The sequence below is a fragment of the Maylandia zebra genome, linkage group LG14 (assembly GCF_041146795.1).
Source record: "Maylandia zebra isolate NMK-2024a linkage group LG14, Mzebra_GT3a, whole genome shotgun sequence".
NCBI lineage: Eukaryota > Metazoa > Chordata > Actinopteri > Cichliformes > Cichlidae > Maylandia > Maylandia zebra.
This window is the reverse complement of record NC_135180.1, coordinates 12,849,250-12,871,456: the sequence shown is the minus strand read 5'-3', so window position 1 is coordinate 12,871,456 and position 22,207 is coordinate 12,849,250. Positions and strand designations below refer to the sequence as shown.

At 42.0% G+C, this 22,207-nt stretch overlaps 3 protein-coding genes across 9 annotated transcripts in view; 2 read left to right on the top strand and 1 right to left on the bottom strand.

The window, feature by feature from the left end:
* trip12 (thyroid hormone receptor interactor 12) overlaps window positions 1-8,319 on the bottom strand; it is a 28,690-nt gene extending 20,371 nt beyond the window's left edge. Inside the window, exons 1-4 of one of the 5 annotated variants that reach the window (XM_014408664.4) lie at window positions 8,305-8,319; window positions 4,619-4,765; window positions 4,077-4,202; window positions 3,102-3,886 (exon numbers count right to left, since the gene is read on the bottom strand). In XM_014408664.4, coding sequence (XP_014264150.1) covers window positions 3,102-3,886; window positions 4,077-4,202; window positions 4,619-4,716 — 1,009 coding nt within the window. In that variant the 5' untranslated portion in view covers window positions 4,717-4,765; window positions 8,305-8,319. Of the gene's footprint in view, window positions 1-3,101; window positions 3,887-4,076; window positions 4,203-4,618; window positions 4,766-6,536; window positions 6,557-7,867; window positions 8,155-8,304 lie in introns of those variants that run through there. The other 4 variants (XM_014408662.4, XM_014408661.4, XM_014408663.4 and 1 more) reach the window with 4 other exon arrangements.
* Window positions 8,286-9,600, top strand: fbxo36a (F-box protein 36a). Of its 2 annotated transcripts, none has more exons than XM_076892245.1 (4): window positions 8,286-8,501; window positions 8,797-8,905; window positions 9,045-9,217; window positions 9,354-9,600. In XM_076892245.1, exons 1-4 carry the CDS (start codon window positions 8,382-8,384, stop codon window positions 9,498-9,500), a joined length of 549 nt encoding a protein of 182 aa, XP_076748360.1. In that variant the 5' UTR covers window positions 8,286-8,381; the 3' UTR covers window positions 9,501-9,600. The 2 variants fall into 2 exon arrangements, with proteins under 2 accessions (XP_076748360.1, XP_076748359.1); XM_076892244.1 differs by having other exon boundaries at window positions 9,045-9,229.
* A 546-nt stretch (window positions 9,601-10,146) lies between these two features.
* Window positions 10,147-21,717, top strand: zbtb38 (zinc finger and BTB domain containing 38). Of its 2 annotated transcripts, XM_004561406.5 has the most exons (3): window positions 10,147-10,294; window positions 10,842-11,107; window positions 17,359-21,717. In XM_004561406.5, the coding sequence occupies exon 3, from the start codon at window positions 17,359-17,361 to the stop codon at window positions 21,013-21,015; it is 3,657 nt and encodes a 1,218-aa protein (XP_004561463.2). In that variant the 5' UTR covers window positions 10,147-10,294; window positions 10,842-11,107; the 3' UTR covers window positions 21,016-21,717. The 2 variants fall into 2 exon arrangements, with proteins under 2 accessions (XP_004561463.2, XP_004561465.2); XM_004561408.4 differs by lacking the exons at window positions 10,147-10,294; window positions 10,842-11,107 and adding an exon at window positions 11,175-14,693.
* Window positions 21,718-22,207: the final 490 nt, after the last annotated feature.

Genomic DNA, 22,207 nt, shown 5'->3' with positions numbered 1-22,207 from the left:
ATTGGAGAGAAAGCCTGAGTATAAATTTTGATGGTCACCGGGACACAAAAACTCACCAAATATAATTATTAGCTAAACCTCATTTAAGTAGTACTTTTATTACATATACACAACATGGTTGTCACAATACTGGAATTTCAAACTTGTCAATACCCAGGAAGATACGCAAAGCCATTTTTGGTGCCATGGGGGCGGGGGCTGCTCCTGTATCTAAGTACTAGTAGCCATAGCTACTAGCTGCGTTCACTTTATCAAGGAAGTTAGATGCCATTGTTTTGCTAACAAGGTAAAGCTATACCACACCAGCAGCAATAATATGCAAGGCCCATTTTTCTTTAGCTTCGAACCACTCCTGCAGCACTTACAGGTAGTTTTGTCAGTACTGTATGTGACTTATTAATCGAGTCACAAATACACAACAGTTCACAGGGCTCTAGAATGTGACCAAATTTTTTCAATGGTGTGACAAAAAAAATAAAAAAATAAAAAATAAAATCTTAGGTCGCACTGGTGCGACCAACTGTTCAAGTAACAAAAAAAACAAAAAAAAAAAAAAAAAAAAAAACCCCACCACACTTCATGCACAGCTCTCTCTCTTTTAAGAACAGTTTCCCGTCTCAAATCTCTGTTTTTGGCATTATTCATTCGCTTATTACCCACCAGTCTACCGTTGTTTACAGCGCTGTCGGCAGCTGTGGGGTTTTTTTTGTGTTTTTACTTAAATGTCCTCGGACAGGAAAGCCTAATTTCTGCTGCCCAATACTGAAGAAATTTAAAGAAATTATGCAAAATTGGAGAATACTGCAGAATATTTTTAAGATTATATGCTATAAAAAGCCAGGCCAGGAAGTTTTATTCTCAGTTACTGAATAAAACACAAAGGCATCTGCTGTGATGCTCACAATTCTGATGAAGTCTCACAAGTATCAGTACTGACTGTCTGAGGCAAAATTGAATCGAATCGAAACCTTGTGAATCGGAATCTAATAGATTATAGAAATCAGTGACGATACCCAGCCCTAGTGAGTAGCCTAGGCCCGACAGAAGTGGATGTAGAGCTATGGGTAATAAGAAAAGATGAAAATAACTATTGATAACTTTTTTGTTAAGTTAAACCCTGATCCGTCTGAAATTCATAGCCAGTGCTCTGACACGGAGTCATCAATCTCTGAATGCTGAAAAATCACAGTGTATCCAGAAAATACATTATATGTCATGATAAATGCACTGCCTAAGTGTCCCCTCTCCCCACTGCGCCATCGGCCCCTCTGGCCAACACCAGTAGGCGGTAGGGTAAAGTGTCTTGCCCAAGGACACAACGACCAGGCCAGAGAGCCCAGGGATCGAACCGGCGACCTTCCGGTTACAGATGCGCTTCCATCAAGTTTAACATTGTCTACAATATTGCCAAGGAGTGCCAAAGCACTTCAAGCACAAGATTGTTATTTAATCATTTACAAATGAATATTGTCTGTATGGACAGCAATTTACCCCCCAAATAAGTGCACATGTAAAACTGCGCTGTTAAGTGATGCGGTTGAAAAATTTGGGTGCGCCTAACCTTTGTGCTGGTGCTCCTAAGAAAAAAAATTTAGGCGCACCAGTGCAACCATGGCAAAACGTTAGTCTAGAGCCCTGGTTCAGGACAGAGTACATGTTTTACAGTTTTACTACACTGCTGCCATGTTGAATTGTTAAGTCAAGATTAACAGGCCTGTTCCAAGTTTTAGAAATATAAATCCAAACTGAGGCAGTATTCCAGCTGATAATTCAAATTTGGAATACGGGATTTTTGACTTCCCACTTGAAATAAAACGCAGCAAGAAGGGCATCCGTTGTGCCCTTCTTTATCTGGCCTTGTGACCCTCGACTCTTTGTGTCTACCTAACGTTAATGTGTGCGCCAGCGTTAGCTCCAATATTCATGATAACCGTTTTTAATACTGTTGTTGAAACTACTGACCTCTTGAATTTCCTCTTAAAGTGCTGTTCTGTGTTGTGAATGTCAATTGAGGAGAAAAAACTTCATGCAAATTCATGTTATAGATATGATAAGCCACAAAAAGTAAAACAAAAAATAATAATACACTGACCTCTCTCTCTTCTATGATAACTAAAGACATGTTTGCCACAATATAGCTGAAACTGTTGTGAACTTCTGCAGCACACATGCAAAGGTGGAGCAATGTGTTTCCCATTTCAGATACTTGCTCTTTTGGGGGAGGGGCAAGAGAACCAGCTTTAGTGTACTGTGCTAAAACTCAAAACATCTGCATTCATAGTAATTTACAGAGCAGTAACTGACTATACTAAGTTTACAGGACTACCACGATATAGACCATGTTACAAAAAGTCTTGTTTACTGCTGATTGAGCCTGCCATACCTGTGAAATCACTGACAACTGAATGACCACCAGTATTTATACATCTCCGGTTTCAGGCTACTGGTACTTATGCCTGAAATATGAACCAGCTCTGTGCAGTCCACACTCAACATGTGTACATGAGACATCCTAGTCAAGACACAAACTTTTTTTATACACACTGTGTTACAGTGTCACCAACTGTACTTATAAATCATAAATATATGAATTACACTAATGTCTGCATATGGGCCTTTTTGAATGTTTTCTCTGCACAATTTTATCTGAAGTTAAAATCATGTGTATGCTTTACCAGTTATGCTGGAATATGTCTAATACAAAAACAAATACATTTATTCCCAGCAGTTCAGAATAAGGTTTTGTATCTCATGATGTAACACTTAATCCCTGGAAAATAACACCTCAATTCAAATATCAAAGACCAATGTGCCAAAAGATAAAAACAAACAAATAAGAAAAATAAACCCACAAGCCAAATCCTAACCCTCTTTATAGTATTAAGTTCAATGGAAAGAAAAATTAAAGGAGAGCTCTATTTAAAAAAACAACAACAACAACAAAAAAAAAAAACAAAAAAAAAACAACTTCCCTCTGTGATAGTCAACTATTCTGAACAATAGAAAAAATATAAAAACAAATATGAAAGAAAAATTTCTGAAGTACAAATGCTGTCCTCATAGAGCTAATAATGCAGACGTACACAGTAAATGTAACTTACTTGCTAGCTTAGCTTGTAATCCTGATGGCCCAGGTTTGGAGGTCTCAGTTTTGGATGATCCAGGCAAGGACAGTTTGGGTTTTGGCAGATTGACTTTGGGGTTGAAGCGAGCTGCCCACTCAAATTTTGAAGAGCTGGCAGCTTTGGCCTGCTCTTTGTCACGTGTACTACGGCGTGGAGAGGGGCTAGATGCTGAGCGGGAGCGACGTGCCTTGGACTGGTCTTTTCCTTGTTTGACTCGGGCGCCTTGGGTGGTGGTGCTGTTGGTGCCTGTGGTAGAGGAAGAGGTGGAGGCAGAGGAGGAGGAGGAGTCTGTCACGTTGCTACACCCAGCTTTGGCTGAGGCGGCCGATTTAGACGCCAGCTTGGTGGGTTTTGCAGTTCTGCCCTCGGTACGATTGGGGAGGGACCCAGCGGTGCTACTAAGACCGGGGAGAGAGTCTGCTTTTTTCCGTTTTTGGATTGGCGAGGCCCCAGCGGCCACACTCTTCTTGCTCTGGCCTCGACCTGACGATGCAGGCAATTCTGAAGTAAGTGATCTCTTCTTGGACTTAACTGGGCCTTTCTTGGTCTCTGAGGTATTGTCTCGGGGTGATGGGAGTGATTTCGGCTTCTTGGCAGGGGTTGGGCCAAAGGTACTTATTTGGTCAGGAGCTTCACTTCGCTTCAGCCCTCGGTTGCCTTCACTCTTAGATTGGTGGCCTGGTCGCTCTTGTTCAGATGTTCCTGCAGCCTCTGGGTCGTCTTGCAATACAAATGAAGCCACGGACAGAGTAAGACCGCTTCTGTTAGGGTGGAAAAGACACAGAAGTCCATCTTAGAAGATTTATGAATCCTAAAAAGCAGAGCATTGCAATGCCACATTCACTGCCCTTTTTTTTTCAGATTTTGATCAAAGTCCAAAAGGACAAAAAAAATGCATGACCCTATTTACACACACATACACACTAAGCACCAAGTAGAAAACACAGGTACCTTCTTGAGCTGTGCCCTCTGGACTGGCCAGTGGCTGAGCTGGCTGTGGCTTTGGGAGCCTTAGAATTAGGTCTTCTACTTTCAGGTGGGGAATTTGCTTTATGTTTTACCTGCTCTGACTGCAACCTGTAAGGTTGGAAATTAAAGAGCACGTAACAGTGTGGGTGTCTGTGATTAAGTTACTTATAAAGAGACTTGATCAATCTCCAAATCACTTTGCCTGTCTCCCTCTGCATATAATCTGGCCATTATCACGTCTGGAGATTAATGAAAAATAAAGCTAAAAGAGGGTTAATTACCGACTATGACAAAAGAACAAAGATAAGCTTTTCCTTTGATTACATAGGACAATTTTACCATTCAGCAAGTTTAAATACCAATTAACTACAAAGAGACACAACCCAAATACAAATTCCCCTCTACGAAACATCATTTCATCTATTGCTCTTTCAAGAAAGGTTCAACAACTGCTGCCCACAAACTACGGCTGCCTTTTAAATATTCTGATTTTAACTGGACAGTAAGGATGCAGATACACTCACCTTCCAGCAACTGTGTGGTCTTGTGGCTGGGCCGCAGCAGTGTTCCTCTGTGAACGGCGCAGTGACCCCCCTGGATTGGAATTAGGCCGGTTGGACATTGGCACCTCTCTCCTGAAGGGACATACCCTTTCTAGACACTACCATTCACTGTAATAAAGGAAAAAGAGACCACAAAAGAACATTAACAAAACACAAAGACCACCCTTAAACCTGCACCCTCTCACCATCACCACCAAGTTGTCTGTGGTTTAAAATAAGCTGCCGTCTATTGAGATTGCGTATCATTGAACCACAGGTTCACCACTCTGGCCCCTTTGAGATGATCAGTGGCAAAACTTTCTCAAGACTGTACATGAAGATACAACATCTGGGTGGGGGTTGGCAGCAACACCACATGCTAGTAACTACATCCCCTCACAGCTGAAAATCAAAAATGGGGAACTAAGAACTTTTAAAGACTTTATGCTAACTATATTACTGTGGCCCAATATGACCCGTTAAAAATAACTAAATCATAGCACAGAGCACAGTTCGTGTTCCTAATCTCTCAATAACAGTCATAACAAAATGTATACTTCTCTGAATAACATTCAGTAAAATACAGCAGTGCTGTTAATATTAAACCTTACTGCCAATATCAAATTTTACTGAAATGTTTTAGTTTTTCCCCCTCCCTGTGCTCCATGAATATCATCAAGTACCCTACTTACGCACAGTATAATACATTTTTACACATTGGTACCTTTAAATCTTTGTCAGAAAGCACTACTGGAACCTTTTCACATACTTAAAATCATCAAAAGGATCATTTTACAATTTCCTTACAACAGCAAAAGATTCCTTTGTGTATTATTAACCAAGGTCACAGCCTAATTAAAATAAACATACAATACGGTAGACTATAATTTAATTCTTTTCTGGTTTCAGTTTAAGTCCTAAACTAACTGCCAACAGCAATTATGCTTCAAAATGACTACAGCATTGTATAAAATTTATATATCTGATCCAGTGTGCTTAGTGTTAGGGGTGCAGTACAATCTTAACAGTTTAATTGATCAGAATAGTACAGAAGTTTTCTTTTTAACATTAGAAGTGAATGCATGTATCTAACTCACAGGAGTCAATAAAGTGACAGTACTGATAAGACAATTGATTAACTTGATCTAAACACATACAGGAAGATGATTTCATTATTTGCTAGACAAAAACCATTGAATCCCTAAATAAATATGTTTTTAATTTTCTTTTCAAAAGCATCTGACTATTTAAGTCACAAGTTAAACTATGATATCACGGATACTGATGATAAAAATACGACACACTTGCCAAGCTCACTGGGCCATGTTAGGCCTGCACTGACAGTGCATCCTAGTCTTTGTTATTCGTCCATTCTGACAACTGGTGTTCCCCACTAGAGTATAATGGTATTAGTTAAGCTCATCAAATGATTTACAGCCTCACATAGACCATCGACCCAGTTTATTTTACCACATAACTAAAACAAGAACTGAAGTGTCCGATTTTTTATACCCATGATTTACAGAGGCCTATATTTCTGACGTAGTTGTCCACCACCGACTAACGCTAGCATGTTTAGCCACTTAATATCCTAGCAAGCCCCATACATTTTAACAATACCTCCATCGTATCGGTTTATTTATACAGAAAAGCTTCACACATCCAAAAGCGAAGCTTGTGGCGTTTACATCTTGAATCTAAAAAAGAGAAAACGCTAGAAGACTTGCTAACTGCGGGCCAGCAGTTAGTTAAAGTTACGCTGGCTAACGTAGCAACGGTTACACTGAAATGCGTAGTTGGCGTGCCGGTGTGTCAACCTATTCAGCTAGTACCCTAGCCAAACAAATTGTCACATTTGAGAAGCTAGCTTGTTTGGGTTACGAAACGACATAATGCTTACTAAATGGCAAATACGCCCCTCCAACTGGCGAATAACGATCGGGTTCATCCGAAATTAGCTTCACGTCGAAAAAAAGGCAACATCGACAAGACCCGTCTTTCGACAGCGGTTTAATGTAATAAAGCTAGCAGGCTACAAGTAAACTAACGCAAGCTAAGTTGGCAGTCAGATTGCCAGGACACACAGCTCTGTGTACGTGTACGTGTACGCGTGCGTGTGTGTGTGTGTGTGTGTGTGTGGTGGTGGTGGGGGCTGACAATCAAGTTTAGAGAAAAGAGAAATACGTTTGTGTTTCGTAAGCAAGCTCACCGTCTACGATTGATGGGGGTAAATAAATCCAAAATACACAACTGTCACCTAGACATGTAACGACGCTGATACAGTTCTACACTCTCCATGCAATTGTCAGCGCGAATTGTTATGTACAGACAGACTCCCAACTAATGTTGGTAAGCTATAAGGATGGCTAACAATATTTTCTGAGCTGACTTAAGGCCAGTGCCTCCCTCTCACTACTACAGCGCTGGCTAGCCTTTTAGCTACTGTTAGCCAGGAAGACAAGTTGACCACTAACAAACAGCGTGCCAACACAGCACATGGTTCTTGTTAAGACTTGGGTAAATGGGACACATAACGCCAAACAACTCATTCAACTACCGTTAAAGTACCTTGCTCAGAATTCAAAGCGTCACGGCTAGGTTATCATTAGCAAGCTAATACTAGCCTAGCCACAGCGAGGGTTTCTTCAATGACCGTTCTCTCGCAAACAGTAAGCTGACAAAAAAAATAAATAAACAGCCGGCTATTGGCTTTAAAATACCTCGCTGTTTTCAATTAAGCTGGGAGCCGAGGTAACACCACATTACTAACCCCGTCGAGACCGAATTAGCAGCTACAGGACTGTCGCGCAGCTTACGATGTTTAATCAAACAAGAGCGTTATAGCTGTTACCAGCTAACCTTGGCATGCCAGCTAATTAACGTTAGCGAGCCTTGTTGTCGATGGCTAACATTTTGCCAGCTCGACAGGATGGTTAAAATGATTTGTGTTGAAAACAGCGTTTTTGGCAACACCGCACCAATTCAGTGTTTATGATAAAGTTTTGATCAAAATTTCCCAAACATTAACAAGTTGTCTAGCTAGCAGTTAGCAAGTAAACGCTAACTAGCAAAAAGAAATGGCCCCTGATACCTTTAGACACAAAAAAAACAGGAAAGCAGGACCGGGATTCGAGTTATTTTCGCAACACCCATTCTTCCGATGTATTTCGAGGTTAAATACTGTCAAAATCCCAAAAGACTACAGGTTTAAATGTCAGTGAAAATGTCTACCTTTTGGTATAATGTTGTTACCTATTTGTTCCAGTGTTGTAGTTGTAACAGACAGTGCACCAGCTCCTCTTTTCTCTCTACCACTGCTAGTTTCACATCAGCTGAGGGGCCTACAACCGCAATATACCTCCGCGTGATTCATCCGCTCCGGGACTAGTTTTCTCCTTATTTTCTGTATCTGCTTGCTTTCAGTCAACAAAGCGAGCGCGAGCACTGGATCGGCTGCTCTTTCGAAACAAAGCGACGGGTTTCTAATGAAGACAATTCAACTATTTTTGTAGGCATCCAGAGACAGTCGCTGAATCACTGAAGTCATCGGTAACATTAGCTTGTCATAAATATTAAGTATCAATCCGCTGGGTCGTGACCCCCCTCCTCCCCCCTTCAACAGACATATATGTAAAATTAATATGCCCCGCATAACTTTTTGTTATTACCCAACATCAATGAAAAAGCAATCGGTCCGTTTCATGAGTCGTTGTGCAAAGACAGTTTTAGTTGCTTTTTAGTTGTCATGGCAACATTTTTTGCGTCCAAAATGGCGTCTTTGCTTGGGGATAGACTGTTTGAAATTAGTGGTCAGGGTCCGCCGCCTCAAAAGGATTTTTTTCAACTTGTCATTACCAAAAACGAGGTTATGTATTATTTATATAACAGACTTTCGAGGAGTAACTGTATAAAGCGTGCTTATAAAAACAATCCCTCTATTTGAGGCTAGCTTAATTTTCACGTTATTTAGCTTTAAATATGGCTTTGCTACTATTTTCTAATATTTATGCTTAACAAATAACAAGCTAATAGCAATATGTTTTAGTAAAATCATTTGCCCTGTTCCAGTAGCATATCGGCATCTTGTAGCCACTACTTCAAGAGAGTCTCCTGGATTAAAGTCTTGAAGTCCCATCTTTGTTTTTCCCCTCTAAATTTAGGTAATACTAACCTCATGGAGGATTTCTTTGCGACTTGAATGCAGAGGTCTTCCCCCAAATCAGCAGAAGACATCCCATCAGGACTTCCAAAATGATAAAACTCTACAGTGTAAGTTTTCTTCATCGAAATCATCACTCCCACTTCCATGAAGTTCTTGATAATATTCTTTTCTAACCTATTTCTGAATCTTGTTTGGGTTTATAATTTGACATAGAAAGGGCTGTGTTTGTCGACTTATCATCTGCAGATGAAGTCGGTGCTGTTTTTGGGCAAAGGATCCTGGATTACACAGCAGCACTGTGCCAAGGAAAGTTTGATTACCTGGAGCGTTTACCTGATGACATCATGCTCCGAATCATGTACTGCCTCGAGCTGAAAGACACGGCACTGCTGGCACAGACGTCACGCAGATTCAAAACGGTGAGGACAACGGTAAAGTACTGGATTTGTTCGATGATACAGAAATAATGCTTTAGTGTCTATTGTTTTTTTCTTGTGTTCAAATTCATTTGTGTTCACGTGTATGTTGTGCTGTGCTCTAACCGGATTGTACCAGCTCTTCAGCTCTGAGAAGTTTTGGGAGCAGACTGTGAGGAACTGCGCTGGGTTTAACAGGGACATTGAGGACATAGCCAGTGCCATGGGCTGGAAGAGCACCTTTCTAACTTTTTTCCACAACAGTGATGATAAAAAACAGCAGTAAAATATATATTCAAAAACAAACCCTTTTATTATTGTTGCAAAACAAGTAAAATCACACTGGCTCATTAGCAAACTAAAAAAGACTTCAGTAATGAATGAGGGCTTTTTTTGTGTGTGTGTGTGTGTGTGTGTGTGTGTGTCTGTGTGTGTGTGTGTGTGTGTGTGTGTGTGTAAAAATGTTGTGAATATTCTCCAAAGGAAGTCACTACTTTTGCATTACAAAGGAAACTCTTGCTTGCAAGTTTTGTTTTGTTTCAAAGAGTGTGCGTTGTGTAAGATTCCTTGTAAATGACATTAAATTGGCACTTCATGTCTGGATGACAACCTGGTGAAATTAAAATGTAAACAAACTTACAGAAAAATACATAAGCAACTGAAGTCCTGCTGACATCATGTCATACTTCCTGTTTACATTTGCTGGTGAACTGCTGGCTGCGCCCTCTGCTGAAAGCCCTCAACCGGCCTCCGCTGTCTTTGCATACACAAGGCAGCCTGGCTTTCTGTGGGATCACTGAAGCAGCCAGCAGAGGGAGCAATGTCACAATAAAAACGTCAAAATGAGTCAGATGACAGGAGGAGGAGGAGGAGGAGGAGGGGGGAAATCAAGTATGTAAAGGTAACGTGTGCAAAACAAGTGCTGTAGTTCTGGTTACCATATCAAGGCCTAAAAGACTCCAACTTACTTATTCTGGATTAAAAGCTTGTACATATACGTGTGTAAGGACATCTGACACAGCAGTCCTACCTACCTCTCCTGAAACCTGTACCAGCAAGCTACAGTAACATAAGACAAAGGTATGCACTGTTTTTCTCTGTTTACAGGTACTTTAGAATCAGAGCTGGCATGTTATAGTAAATTTTAAAAGAATAACATAATACAGTCCTACTGTCATGTAAGAATGCCAAAAAAAGAAACAAAACCTAAGTAAGCCCTTGTGTTATAACAAAAAGTAGAACACGTGTTAAACTGCAGGTAGTTTAACATAAATGACCGCGCCTTCCTGCAATATCAAATATTTCTGTGGCCAAATGATAGCTGTGTGCTGGAGTGATCTGACATGACAGCATACAGCCCTGAATGGTGGGTACCATGACCTATTATTAGCCCCTGACACCGCCTTCTCAGCTGAGTCTGGTCTAGGAAAAATATTCATTACGTAACAATAAAGAATCTGTCTCCCAGACCCACTTCCCAAATACCACAGCAACAGCTAGGCCTCACTCTGAGGCACAGAGACATCAGCCACATCCATTTGATTACTGACTTGGTGTAGGGCTGTGTGGGTTTTTTCATGCTTATCCATTTACTGCACACATTCACAACACCACCCCTCCTTCTCAGTTCCTCTTTGTGGGTCAGTGATGCAGCGGGAGTGACGCAGCAGTAGCAGCAGCCTCCAGAAGGCAACTTCGCACAGCAGGAACCGGGAACCTCTGCCAGAGCCATAGTCCACAGACGGCAGTGACGAAGGGAAAGTGGTAATGACCTGATCCGGGCTAGAGGAAGAATGGGAGCTGGGTAGTCGCTCTCCTCCTTCTAAACAAACACCAGAGAGGCTTCCACAGCGAAGGGACAGGCCCGGCAAGACCTTCCACACAAACGTTTTGGTAGGCATCTCAAAGTACGAGTGCTTGTTGCAGCAGCAACATAAGTTGTCCAAGGGATGAATGTCTTTGTATGCTAAAGAGTGTGAATGCTTTGAGAATGAGAATGAGGCCTACTCAGCCTTCTGCTGCAGTCTTTTCCTCTCAGCCTTTTCCCCGAAGAGCGTCCCTGCAGGCCGCAGCTGAGCTCACTGAGCATCAGAGGCGAAGAGGCCTGTTAACTTTGTCCTATGGTTTTAAACACATCCTAGCTGTAATGTCAGGGTTATGTTTACAAAATACCAATATGAGCACAGAACTTCCAGTTAGGACAGTTATTTTCTTTCTTATAATTTGCAGGCCTCTTTAAGCTTTAGCTTGAGACCTAACCTCGTAAATCCCAAAGCAATTGTGCCAAGCAATAAATTAAAAAAAAAACCCTAATAAGGGTATCTAGGCTGTTCATACAGATGAGTTATTATTTAGGTTAAAACAATAAGAAGACCACAAAATGGGCTTTTTCTCATAAATAAGAAATGATTCGTTTTTCCAGCATCAGAATCTGCTGTCAGGTTTTACGGAGGAGAAAACCTGAAATTAGACACAAACTACTAATATATACTGAAACCAGGGTTTTAATTTGACGTCTAATATCTCTTTGCTGTGAATTCGAGAACCACACAGGCGCTAACTAAAACAACAGGTGGCTGCTATGATTGGACAGAGATGTCATACCAGGAAGGAAAATATAAATACATATATGTATATATGTCTTGACAGTTCAAGGCAATCGTGATCAAAAATTATCTGTTTGATGTACCGCCCACTTTGTGACATGCAAATCTCGATAAGCTTATTTAAAAAAGCTTATAAACTTGTCTGACCAGTAAGAAATTGATGCTGTTCTTCCTCTTTTCAATATCTTGCAGTCTATAAATATTAATTAAATGCAGCTTACTGAAAAAGAGCTCTTAATGGTTTCTGCACACAGTGGAATCACACGTGTCTATTGAAAAAGATGGTGGCAAACAATAACCTAAATGGTCTACATGGATTAGGTTTAATTTGTTATAAAGCAATAAATGTCTAGCCATTCTAATCTCCATCTTTTTATCATCAAGTTATTTCTTACTCTCAGTATGGGGACTTACTGATACACTACAGTGATGCAAAAAATGCCTTCATGGTAGCGATGATTACTCCAGTTTTAGCACGTTATGGGCCGGATTAAACGCTCCTAGCTTTCTTAGTCCAGAAGAAGGCTTAAGTAGTGGTGAGAGTCTAAAAACAAATGTATTAAACCACCTTCCCTCCCAGAAATGATGCCAAATGAAAGTGAAATCATTTTTACAGCTTTTTCATTACACTCTGGTGCTTTCCAAGAGCAGCCTCCGCAAACCGTTAACTTTATTTCATTTTCATTTTTTGTACACGTGTTTTTGTGACCACCTTATTCTGTTTAAAGGTTACTTTGACATGTAGTAGTTTTACTGTACGGTGTAAGGCACAGACAATCAAAGCAAAACAAGGTTACTGTGTAGACTTATTTAAATGCAGATTTAAATGCATCCATGCACACAAATTAACTTCTTCCCACCAAAGCAGGGTTCTCTCATTCACATGCGTGAGAGTGAGTAGATAAGAACTTCTCACAGAATGGGCGGATAGTTTGACGCTGCATGATGAAGGTCAAACGAACCTGTAGGCTGACTCTGCTGAGAGTCAGACCAGAGAATACAAAGTAAACTTTACAGTAACACACGCTGTAATTATGGCGTTTTCACCACAAAGCATTGTTCAAAAGCCTTAAAGGATCAGTCTGATCCAAGCATGAACTAAAGTGTCCAACCAATACCACTATCATTTAGGGGGGTTTTTTCCTTTTGGTGTCAGGCAGTTTGTGTCTTCATATACATAAACTTTACTTTCTTTGCTTTACAAAGGTTAAAAGAAAACATCATCATTCCGCTGTCACTCTCAAACTGACTGCTTTTCTAATTTTTACTCTGAATCAAACAACTAATCCACGTTTTAATGTTTGCTGCTACAGTAAAAATATGTTTAATCTGTCTTTTTGTTGCTTTACACTGTAAGTTCACACAAGCAGATATGTAGATGATGATATTTGAAAAGAAAACTGAACAGCGATGAGCGGAGGGCTGCGTGCCACGCCACCCAGAAATGGTGGCTATTGTGTGCATTCATCAAACCAAATTAATGTCATACAGCAAACACAAAAAAGGGGGCAGCAGTCACGGCTGTTAAGATTTTAAAGTTCGGTCTTTTAAGTGTGGAAAGCACAAACACTTAATGAAGAAAACATTCCCCCCTTCAGGGCGATGAGTAAGTGCATGCATGGTGATACAGCACCTGCCTCATTTCTGTCTTTTGAACTAAATAGTGCCATAAAAATGAAAGCTTTGATGCTTGCTGTTTGTTAAAGTGGATCTCAGTCAGGATGAGGAGGGCACAGTCATATGACTCCACTCTCAGCCACGTAAATAAAACAGTGCTTCCGTCCTTAGAGGCTAGTGAGAAGCTCACAGAGCCATGTCGTGTTTAGCTTCCTCCCCTCCCCCTCCTCGTCTGCATTGCTGACGCATCTGCTGCCGGTGCATCAATCAGCAGCTTCTGTGTAGGTATAAGCAGAGTCTCCGCTGAAAGCGGGACTCTCTCTTAGCTTTGCATCCGGTTTGCATGCTCGATGCAACTGTGAGAAAAAGCATTGATGAACATCTGTCCGCTGACTAACAAAGCTACACAAATAGGACAGTGCCATCTTCTCTTAGCTTGTGCATTACCTAACCACAGTGACTGCGTAAGCACAGACGAAAACCTTTGGTGTAATGTATTGCTGCACTGGCAAAGACAGACATAGTGTAGCGTCATGCATTTAAGGTGCATGCTCTTTCTAAGTGGGCTGGAGATGATTTTATGTCATGCATTTTTGGTCAACATCGAGCTGCATCGAGATCCCGCTGGTGCGGTGCTGGGGAGATTTAATAGATCGTCTGCTGTACAGCAGAGGAACCCTTCACTCTATGCTGCTAATAGCAATGCAGCTCAGCGTTTTCTCTGGCGGTGCATTCGAGTACAGAGCTGGTGTGTGATGTAGCACCCTGCATCTCTCCGCTCTCCCTACAACCCTCTGCCATGCTTAATAAAAGTTGCCGCTTCCTGCTCAGTGGCTCCAGAACGAAAGCTTCAGTTGCCCAGCCAGCACAAAAGCAGACCAATAGTCCGATTTAGCTACACGCTGCTTAAACCGTGAGTTATTCCTATAGCTTGTAGCAGGACAGAAGAGGGACAGCCAGAGGAGGGCAGGGCAGATCTAGCCCAGGACTTGGGCTGCATGGATAGAGGCGAAGGACGTTGGAGCCGGAGTCATCTTCATACAGAGAGGGAGGGAGAGGAAGAAAGACGTCAGAAAAAGCTCTGCTTCTGACAACACCACTGTTCAGCGACCATCATAGAAAAAGAAAACTACTTTCGCCTTGGTCTCACGAAACTGTTTTTCATGTATAGTTTGGTATACACGGGGCTGTAGAAAAGGGATACTGCATGACACTGCTTCCTGTTCGCCCTGCATCACTTTCTCTGATTTACTAAGGTATGTTTTGCATGATTTTTTAACCGTTTTTCTTTCTCTTTTTTTGTTTGGGGTTTTTAATTTTTATTTGCGGAAGTTCGCTTCGCACAGATGAGTGAAGTGTCTTTTGCTTTGATATTTCGCTCTTTGATTGACAATGCTGTCTGTATGCTGTACTGTCATTTCTTGGTTTGTGGTTTAGTGTGTGGGGACTTTTTCATTACAGATGTAACAAAAATAATTTCACTTTGTCTTTGAAGGTAAACTAAAGTTGGGGTGTGGCAAATTCATAAGCCCTGATGAGAAATTCTAATTTCCGCTCAGCATGTGGTGGGAATAAATCCGAGAAAACTCATACAAAATGTGGAAAAAATGAATGCGGTGAAGTAGAATAACGATGCAGAGGAAAGGATGAAACGCTTCTGATGAAGCACAAAGTACGAAATTAAAACAAATGCGTGGCACATCACTTGCGCTAGGTGAGAAAGTCCATTTTTTTTTGCTGCAGACAAAGACACACAGACCAATACACAGACACAAAGTACATTCAAGCCGAGACAAAGGCAAACCTCGATTGCTCTGCAGATTGCTGCGCGGTGCAGGTTCTCAGAGAGGGCAGCTTGTTTGTGGGAGAGAGAGGGGACCGAATACTCGGACGGCTAATACAGTCACTTGCCATCCAGCTGAATCCCAATAAGAGCTGCGCCATAGCATGTTGCCATGACAACAGAGGCCTGTCTGAGAAAGACGGCAGCAGGGTGGCTGTGTTTCATCAGTCTGGGATGCTTTAAAGACTGGCGGCCATATTTGTTGCACGAGAATTCAAAAACAAAACAAAACGTAAACAAAAAATACCTTCGGTGATAAATCACCTGCAGTCCCGGGAGTAAAGAATACCGGTCGTTCACAACAGCAGGCTGCCAAATGGTGCGCACCACTGGCAGACATTAACAAAACGTGACACAATATCAGATATCAAACTGAACTGTGAATTTAAAACAGAGCTAACCGATAAAGATGGCTGGCGTGTAGATAAAAACATATTAAACTCCTAAAAAAAAGGATCTAATGCTAATATGTACAATCATCACTGCGCGACTTTCAATGCAGCCACAAAGATGAAAATAGCATCAATGTAAAGTGGTGACCTCTGAGCTTGACTTGCAAAAGGCGTGATGATTCAGCACTTGCAAGTGTAAGCTGAGTGTGCTTTAGCAGATACAGTCAGCGCACTGTGTAACACATGCTAAATGCCTCAGTAACGACTCATCCCTGACTCTATATGAGTAGGCCACAGTTAACCCGTCATCCTCTTTCAAAGTCAGAATTAACTTCATCTAGGGTTTGCAGATTGCAGATCGCGTTAAGTCATTATCAGAATCAAATTAATCCATAAACGCTGGATTGGCAGCGTTCAAAAATACCAGTCTGTACAATCAAGGCCGCCATTAGCTCCAGTATGCGGAAACTGAAAGGCATTTCCTCAAGAGTAACTACTGCATTACTGTTATCAATGCATTATCAATTTTATATACTAACACATGCAATAAATAAGCTTTTCATAGCATTGTTTATGTTAGTTGCCCTTAAACGAGGTATTGATGAATAGTTGGGAATTAAAAGCAACCTTTGGTGCCTGCACAACAAACTGAAAAACAAAATGGGAGCATATGACTCATAACTCTATGGGTAACATTCATATATTAACTTTAAAACCGAAGCAAAACAAACCAAAAACAACAGGCAGTCATGATGACTGTACAACTGGTCTTTGTGTTGTGCACCGCTGTGGCATCACACTGACTGGATTACCATTCAATTTATTCATCATTAATTACAACTAAAAACAAAAAGGGCCGACTGTTTGAGAATGCCAGGTGCACCAGCTGTCAACCATTAGGTCATTATAGATTCAGGATTTTTTTTAACTGCAGCCATTCCGCCAAATTTTTAAGCCGGTCTCTTTGGTTTTAGCTCATATTTAAACGCAGCCTTTGAATAAAAATGCTCGCTCGCAGTACTTCTATGCGGTTGCGTGACACACTCCCACCAGAGCACTTTCTAGTACAAACTATAAGCCACAAAGCAGCTCCTCTGCAGCCTTTGCTGTAGTAGCTTACAGTTGTCACTTAAAGCTCAAATTTCCATTCCTTGAAGTAATTACTCACACCCTCCCTATTGCTGCACCGTCTAATGATTTACAGCCTGAAATAACAAAGTGCATTAACAGTTACGTGTGCCCGACATAAAAAGGGAGATTAACTTTTAAAAATGTGAGATTAAAGAGCTCTTCTACAGACGAGAAGCACATCTGGGATTAAGCAGAAGTGATTTCAGAGAGCAACACAGTCTTAAGACAATTCAGCCACAGTTTATAGGTCTGATATTTCAATGAGCCTACAGTTTGCATTAAAGTCATTGTGTAAGCCATTTTTGAATTGTTAGAAAATTACATTTTATGCAAAATGCAAGTGAAAATATAGTTTCTTGAGTCAGAAGTGTTCACCAGCTTGTTGACATTAGAGCTCATGTGCCAGGACATTACTGCCATCTAGTGTTAAATCACACAAAGAGCTTGATAGCTTCAAATAATACATGTACACACTTCACTCCTGAGTCTTCTTTTGGAATTCAGATTCTCTGTTTCGCAAAACTCTAATGTGATTATTTCTCGTCCTATGTTTAGATGACTGTGGTGTCTCCATGCCCTCACAACCTGATGGATAACGCTCACCCTCAAACTGTGCTTAGCAAGCTTAATGAACAGCGTTTACAGGGCCTCTTCTGTGATGTTACCATTGTGGTGGAGGATGTAAAGTTTCGGGCCCACAAGAACATACTGGCAGCCTGCAGTGGGTACTTCAGGAACGCTCTGACGACTTCTGAGCCATGGAACTCCAGCCAAGTGCTGGAGCTGATGGACCTTAAGTCTGAAGTGTTTGCCTGTATCCTCAACTTCATATACTGCTCGAAGGTGACATCATCTGATGCAGAGGACACCAAGGGTGTCGTAGCAGCTGGAAAAAGACTCGGAATTGCTTTTTTGGAGAAGCTCGCAGAACAAGAGAGACAGGATGAATGTGTTAAACCAGCAGATTCTTGCACTGCCCCGGTGTCTGAAAAAATAAAGAAAGCACCTCTTGGGCTTGAGGAGGTAGACAGCAGCAGAGGACCACGCATCACCAATGCCTTCTCAATCACTGAAGTGTGTCCTGGAAACAATCCTTTCACCCCTCTGGATCAAGCAAACAGAGAGAGGCAGTCACCCGACTTGGGTCAGCTCCCATCAAGTTGTTCTACAACATCCTGCTTCAGCGGGAACAATGAGACTACCCACGCCCTCTCCGAGCACTCATATGCAGTATGCAAATCCACTGAAGGCAAAGATAGCAGTCAGTGTGACAGCAAGAAGGTCTGTAAGCCAGCTGTACCACAGCCAAAGCAACTCATTTACAGGAATATAGGACCGCTTAAAAAGCGGCACAAGCTGAGAAGCATTTTGGGTAAAAGCATGCTTCCGACACCAGCCGAACCAGAAACCGACAAACCAAATACAGTGACCCCCACATTTACTGACGGTGCTACTGCAACACCTGCCACAGTTATGACCCCGCCTCCGCTTTTTTCTGAGGCAGAAAAAAGCATAGACACAGGGCCACCTATGGCCACAGACACAGCTCCAATGGAGCTGGGTCCGCCAACACTTTCCCCTCAGACAGAGGACAGTATATCAATCTATGGCTGTGAGCACTGTCCGGAGATATTCACAAATAAAGCTCTTCTCACCATTCACTCAGAGGTACATAAAAAGCGTTTTGTTAGTCATTTGTTTTGCAAGTTTTGCCACAGGAAGTTTATACACCTCAAACGTCTGCGCAACCATGAGCAGGTCTGTCCTAAGGCTTTGAGAGGCCCACCTAAACTAGATGCCAGGGATAGCTCAACCAAAGAGGTGGATCACCATTCCGATGACGGATCAGAAATGGAAACCAACATATCCCAGCCTCCTCCCACCGACCTACCAAGCCCTCACACCCCAGAGCCCCTTCAAGTGGACCAATCAGAGCCTCCACACGATGAGAAGCCAATGAAGATATATGGTGGTCAGAGGAGATATAGCTGTAGTGTGTGTAAACGGGTTTACGTCACCCTATCCAGTCTAAAGCGGCATGAGAATGTACATTCCTGGCAGAGGGCCTACCCCTGTCATTACTGTAACAAAGTATTTGCCCTGGCAGAGTATCGCACTAAGCATGAAATCTGGCACACAGGTGAACGCCGCTACCAGTGCATTTTCTGCCTGGAGACATTCATGACATACTATATCCTGAAGAACCATCAGAAGTCCTTTCATGGCATTGATCCCAGTCTGTCTGTTAAGAAAAAGTCTGCAAACGGTGGGCTAAAATCCAACATTTATCCTCTCAAACTCTACAGGCTTCTACCCATGAAGTTTAGAAAAAGACAATACAAGACGTACAGTCACACGTATTCAGAGAGAGCTGAAGGAGGTGATCAGTCTGCAACAGACAGTAACTCTGTTATCCCTCAAATTGAAGAAAATGGTCTCAACAGCCACTCTGACACTGCTTCATTCCCTCTGACGTTCATGGCAACGACAAAGATGATTTCACCTGTCATGCCTCGCATCAGCTTTGACAAGCCATGTGACCAGGATGGCGACCAAAATCTAAACAGTGAGGTGGAAATTCGAGGGGCCACAAGAAAAGAGGCAGAAAACAGAGGTCCACCCTTCTTTAGCTATGACGGTTCCTTTTCTGTGCAACCCCATGCAGAATCTCCTGCAGGTTACAAAGATAATCCATCTCCGTTAATTAACTCAGAGCACATGAGTCATAATATGCCCTTCTTAAAGTCCTTGAACACTGTTAAAAAGCTAGGTGAGCTGTCAGCTTCTGCCAAAAGAGTCGAGGACATGACCAAGGAGATCCTTCAATCGCACACAGAGAATTTGTTGTGTGATAAAACATTGGGGGCAAAAACAGAAACATACATCGCTAAACCAGCATGCCCAGGTCCATCTTTTGACAGCGATGCCATGCCGCTGTGTCAGATAACAGTCAAAATTGGCAACGAAGCCATTATCCGACGCCAAATCAAAGGATCGAAACTATTTCCCAGGAAAAAAAGGAGAATTCGAGAACTGAGTGTGGAGCAGAGCCCAAGCCAGTGCCCTCTAACAAGGGAAGACTCAGAGAGTCCCAGGCTCCGCTTCAGACCAGAAGTTGCTGCCACCAGAGAGCCAGAGGCATGCGATGACCCGTCTGATTGCGAGGGAGCAGATAAGCTCTGGCGCCCCTACTATTCCTATAAAGCTAAAAAGAAAAGGAAGAAGCTCAGATATAAGCACAGAAAAGCCATGTTTCACCATTTTTCTGAAACATCAGTAGATAGAACTGCTGCTAGCGAGGCCCACCTGGAAAGAAGCAGTTGGCTGAGAGAAGAGAGCGTGTCGGTGAGCAGCACGAGGGTGAAGCACAGCGTTGGCAAGAACTGCAGCCCAAGGGCCACGTACAACTGTGAGATCTGTGACAGCTCTTTTATCACGGAGACCGGTCTGAGGGCTCATGTCATTGGCTCTCACCCCTGTTTCTGTCGAACCTGCGGTAAACAAGGCCCCCCCAGTGAGGCGCCCGCCGGCCGCGATTACATCTGCAGCAGCTGTATGGAAAATGGCTCCTGCTTCGATAACACACCCCAGAGCCCCAACCGAGAGAAAAGGTACCGCTGCTCCTTCTGTCCCCAGCGCTTTCTCTACCTCGCCACGAAGAGAAGCCACGAGAAAAAACACAAGGAAGCGAACGAGGAGGGCTACACTTTTGACGACTTCGCACCGTGTTCGAAATACTCTGCACACCAGAGCGAAGCCAACAGACAGGCAACCGTCAAAACAGAGGACAGTGACAATCACGGGGCGACGAACATAAAACATGAAAGAGTGGAAGGGGAACATTTTTCCGTTGATGAGAATCAGCCTAAAACTGAGGAGAAAACTGACTTAACGACTCTCCATCAAGATGTGTCATATTCCAGCATTAAAAGCCCGTTATCACCTTGCACTGACCCACTGTTTTCCCTTGCAGCCTCAAAGCTGAAACACAAAATACCAAAAAAGAGGTTAAACACACAGCATTCAAGTCACCTGGTTTCAAAAAGGCAAGCGTGCGACAGAGACAGTGACAGCAACACGGACGCTGTGACGGGACCAAGAACGAACAGTCACAGTGAACTCTTTAGAAGAAATGACTCTGATTCTAGAGGTGCCCACATTTCCATGCACAAGCCAGAGAAATGGGTGTGCAAAGAGGAGCCGTTTTTTTAAAGGTCCATGAGGACTGCAACCAGCTACAGGGAAGATTAAGGAGAAAAGAAAAAAAAAAGCAATTTGGTTAGGGAACATAGGATTTGCAATGTTGTATTTGCAACTTAGAGTGTTTGAAGGGACAGCAAACAGTAAACATGATGATCTAATTATCCATGTAATCTCTTCCCTCCTAAACCAGACTCAGTAAGCTTTTGTTCAAGTTTTCTTTTTGTTTCTTGCATAATATAGGACCTCTTGACACAGACTGTATTTTGTCCATTGTCTATGCATGTAAGGTAGACTCAGTGACATGACAGAAAGCTCATGGAAACAAAATAAATAAATACAACTACTGGTGATATTTCTTCAAAACGATGTGCAATATCAAAGCAGAGAGACAAAGTGTTGGAAAATATGTAAAATCCGTCTAGTCTTCACTTTTCTAAGCCTGGAGAAAACCATATGAATTTTCTGACTGTCACCTTTCTGAATCTCCCTGTCAGCTAGCTGGACATGGCGAGTTGCACTTTATAGGTAGACTATGCTAATTTGTTCATTTAATACTTTGGATAAGTCGATTTCAATTTGAAGCACCACTGATGTAATTTCAATTTTTGAATTAACTCATTGCACCACTGAGATTAAACTTAATACTTTTGTGTGTTTAATATGTATAAAACATGTAAAATTATTTAAATAAATACTGTTGGATATTCTAAACTGTTACATCCTGTCCTGCTTTGGCCAAAACTATAATAAAGGCTTCACCATTGTTTCATAGCATAATCTACGCCTAAATGCTAAAACTTGGTGAAACTAATTATAACTGAGGAGCTAGAAAAACATAGTGTTTAAGTGTGGTGGATGTTTTTAGGCAGAAGGATTTAAGCAGGCTTATTGGTGCAAAGCCTTCTTCCATCAAGCCACGAGATGGTTGTGCACTCCTCATGGGTCCTCGGGGACCTGCACACCATCTGAAAAGTTAATTCCCTGTTTTCTTCCACACAAACTGCATCTGTTTTTAAGAGTTTAGGCTCAAGACACAATTTCCAGATGTGTAAAAGAAATTCCTTTCTTCATTTTCAGGTATAAGGCACTGTTGAACACACCAATAGTAACATTGAGGCAGCCTGTCCTGCCGTAAACTTTAATGAGGGAAAAGCAGCAAATCGTGATGGCAGCGATGTGACTCCAGATCAGATTTTTCTTT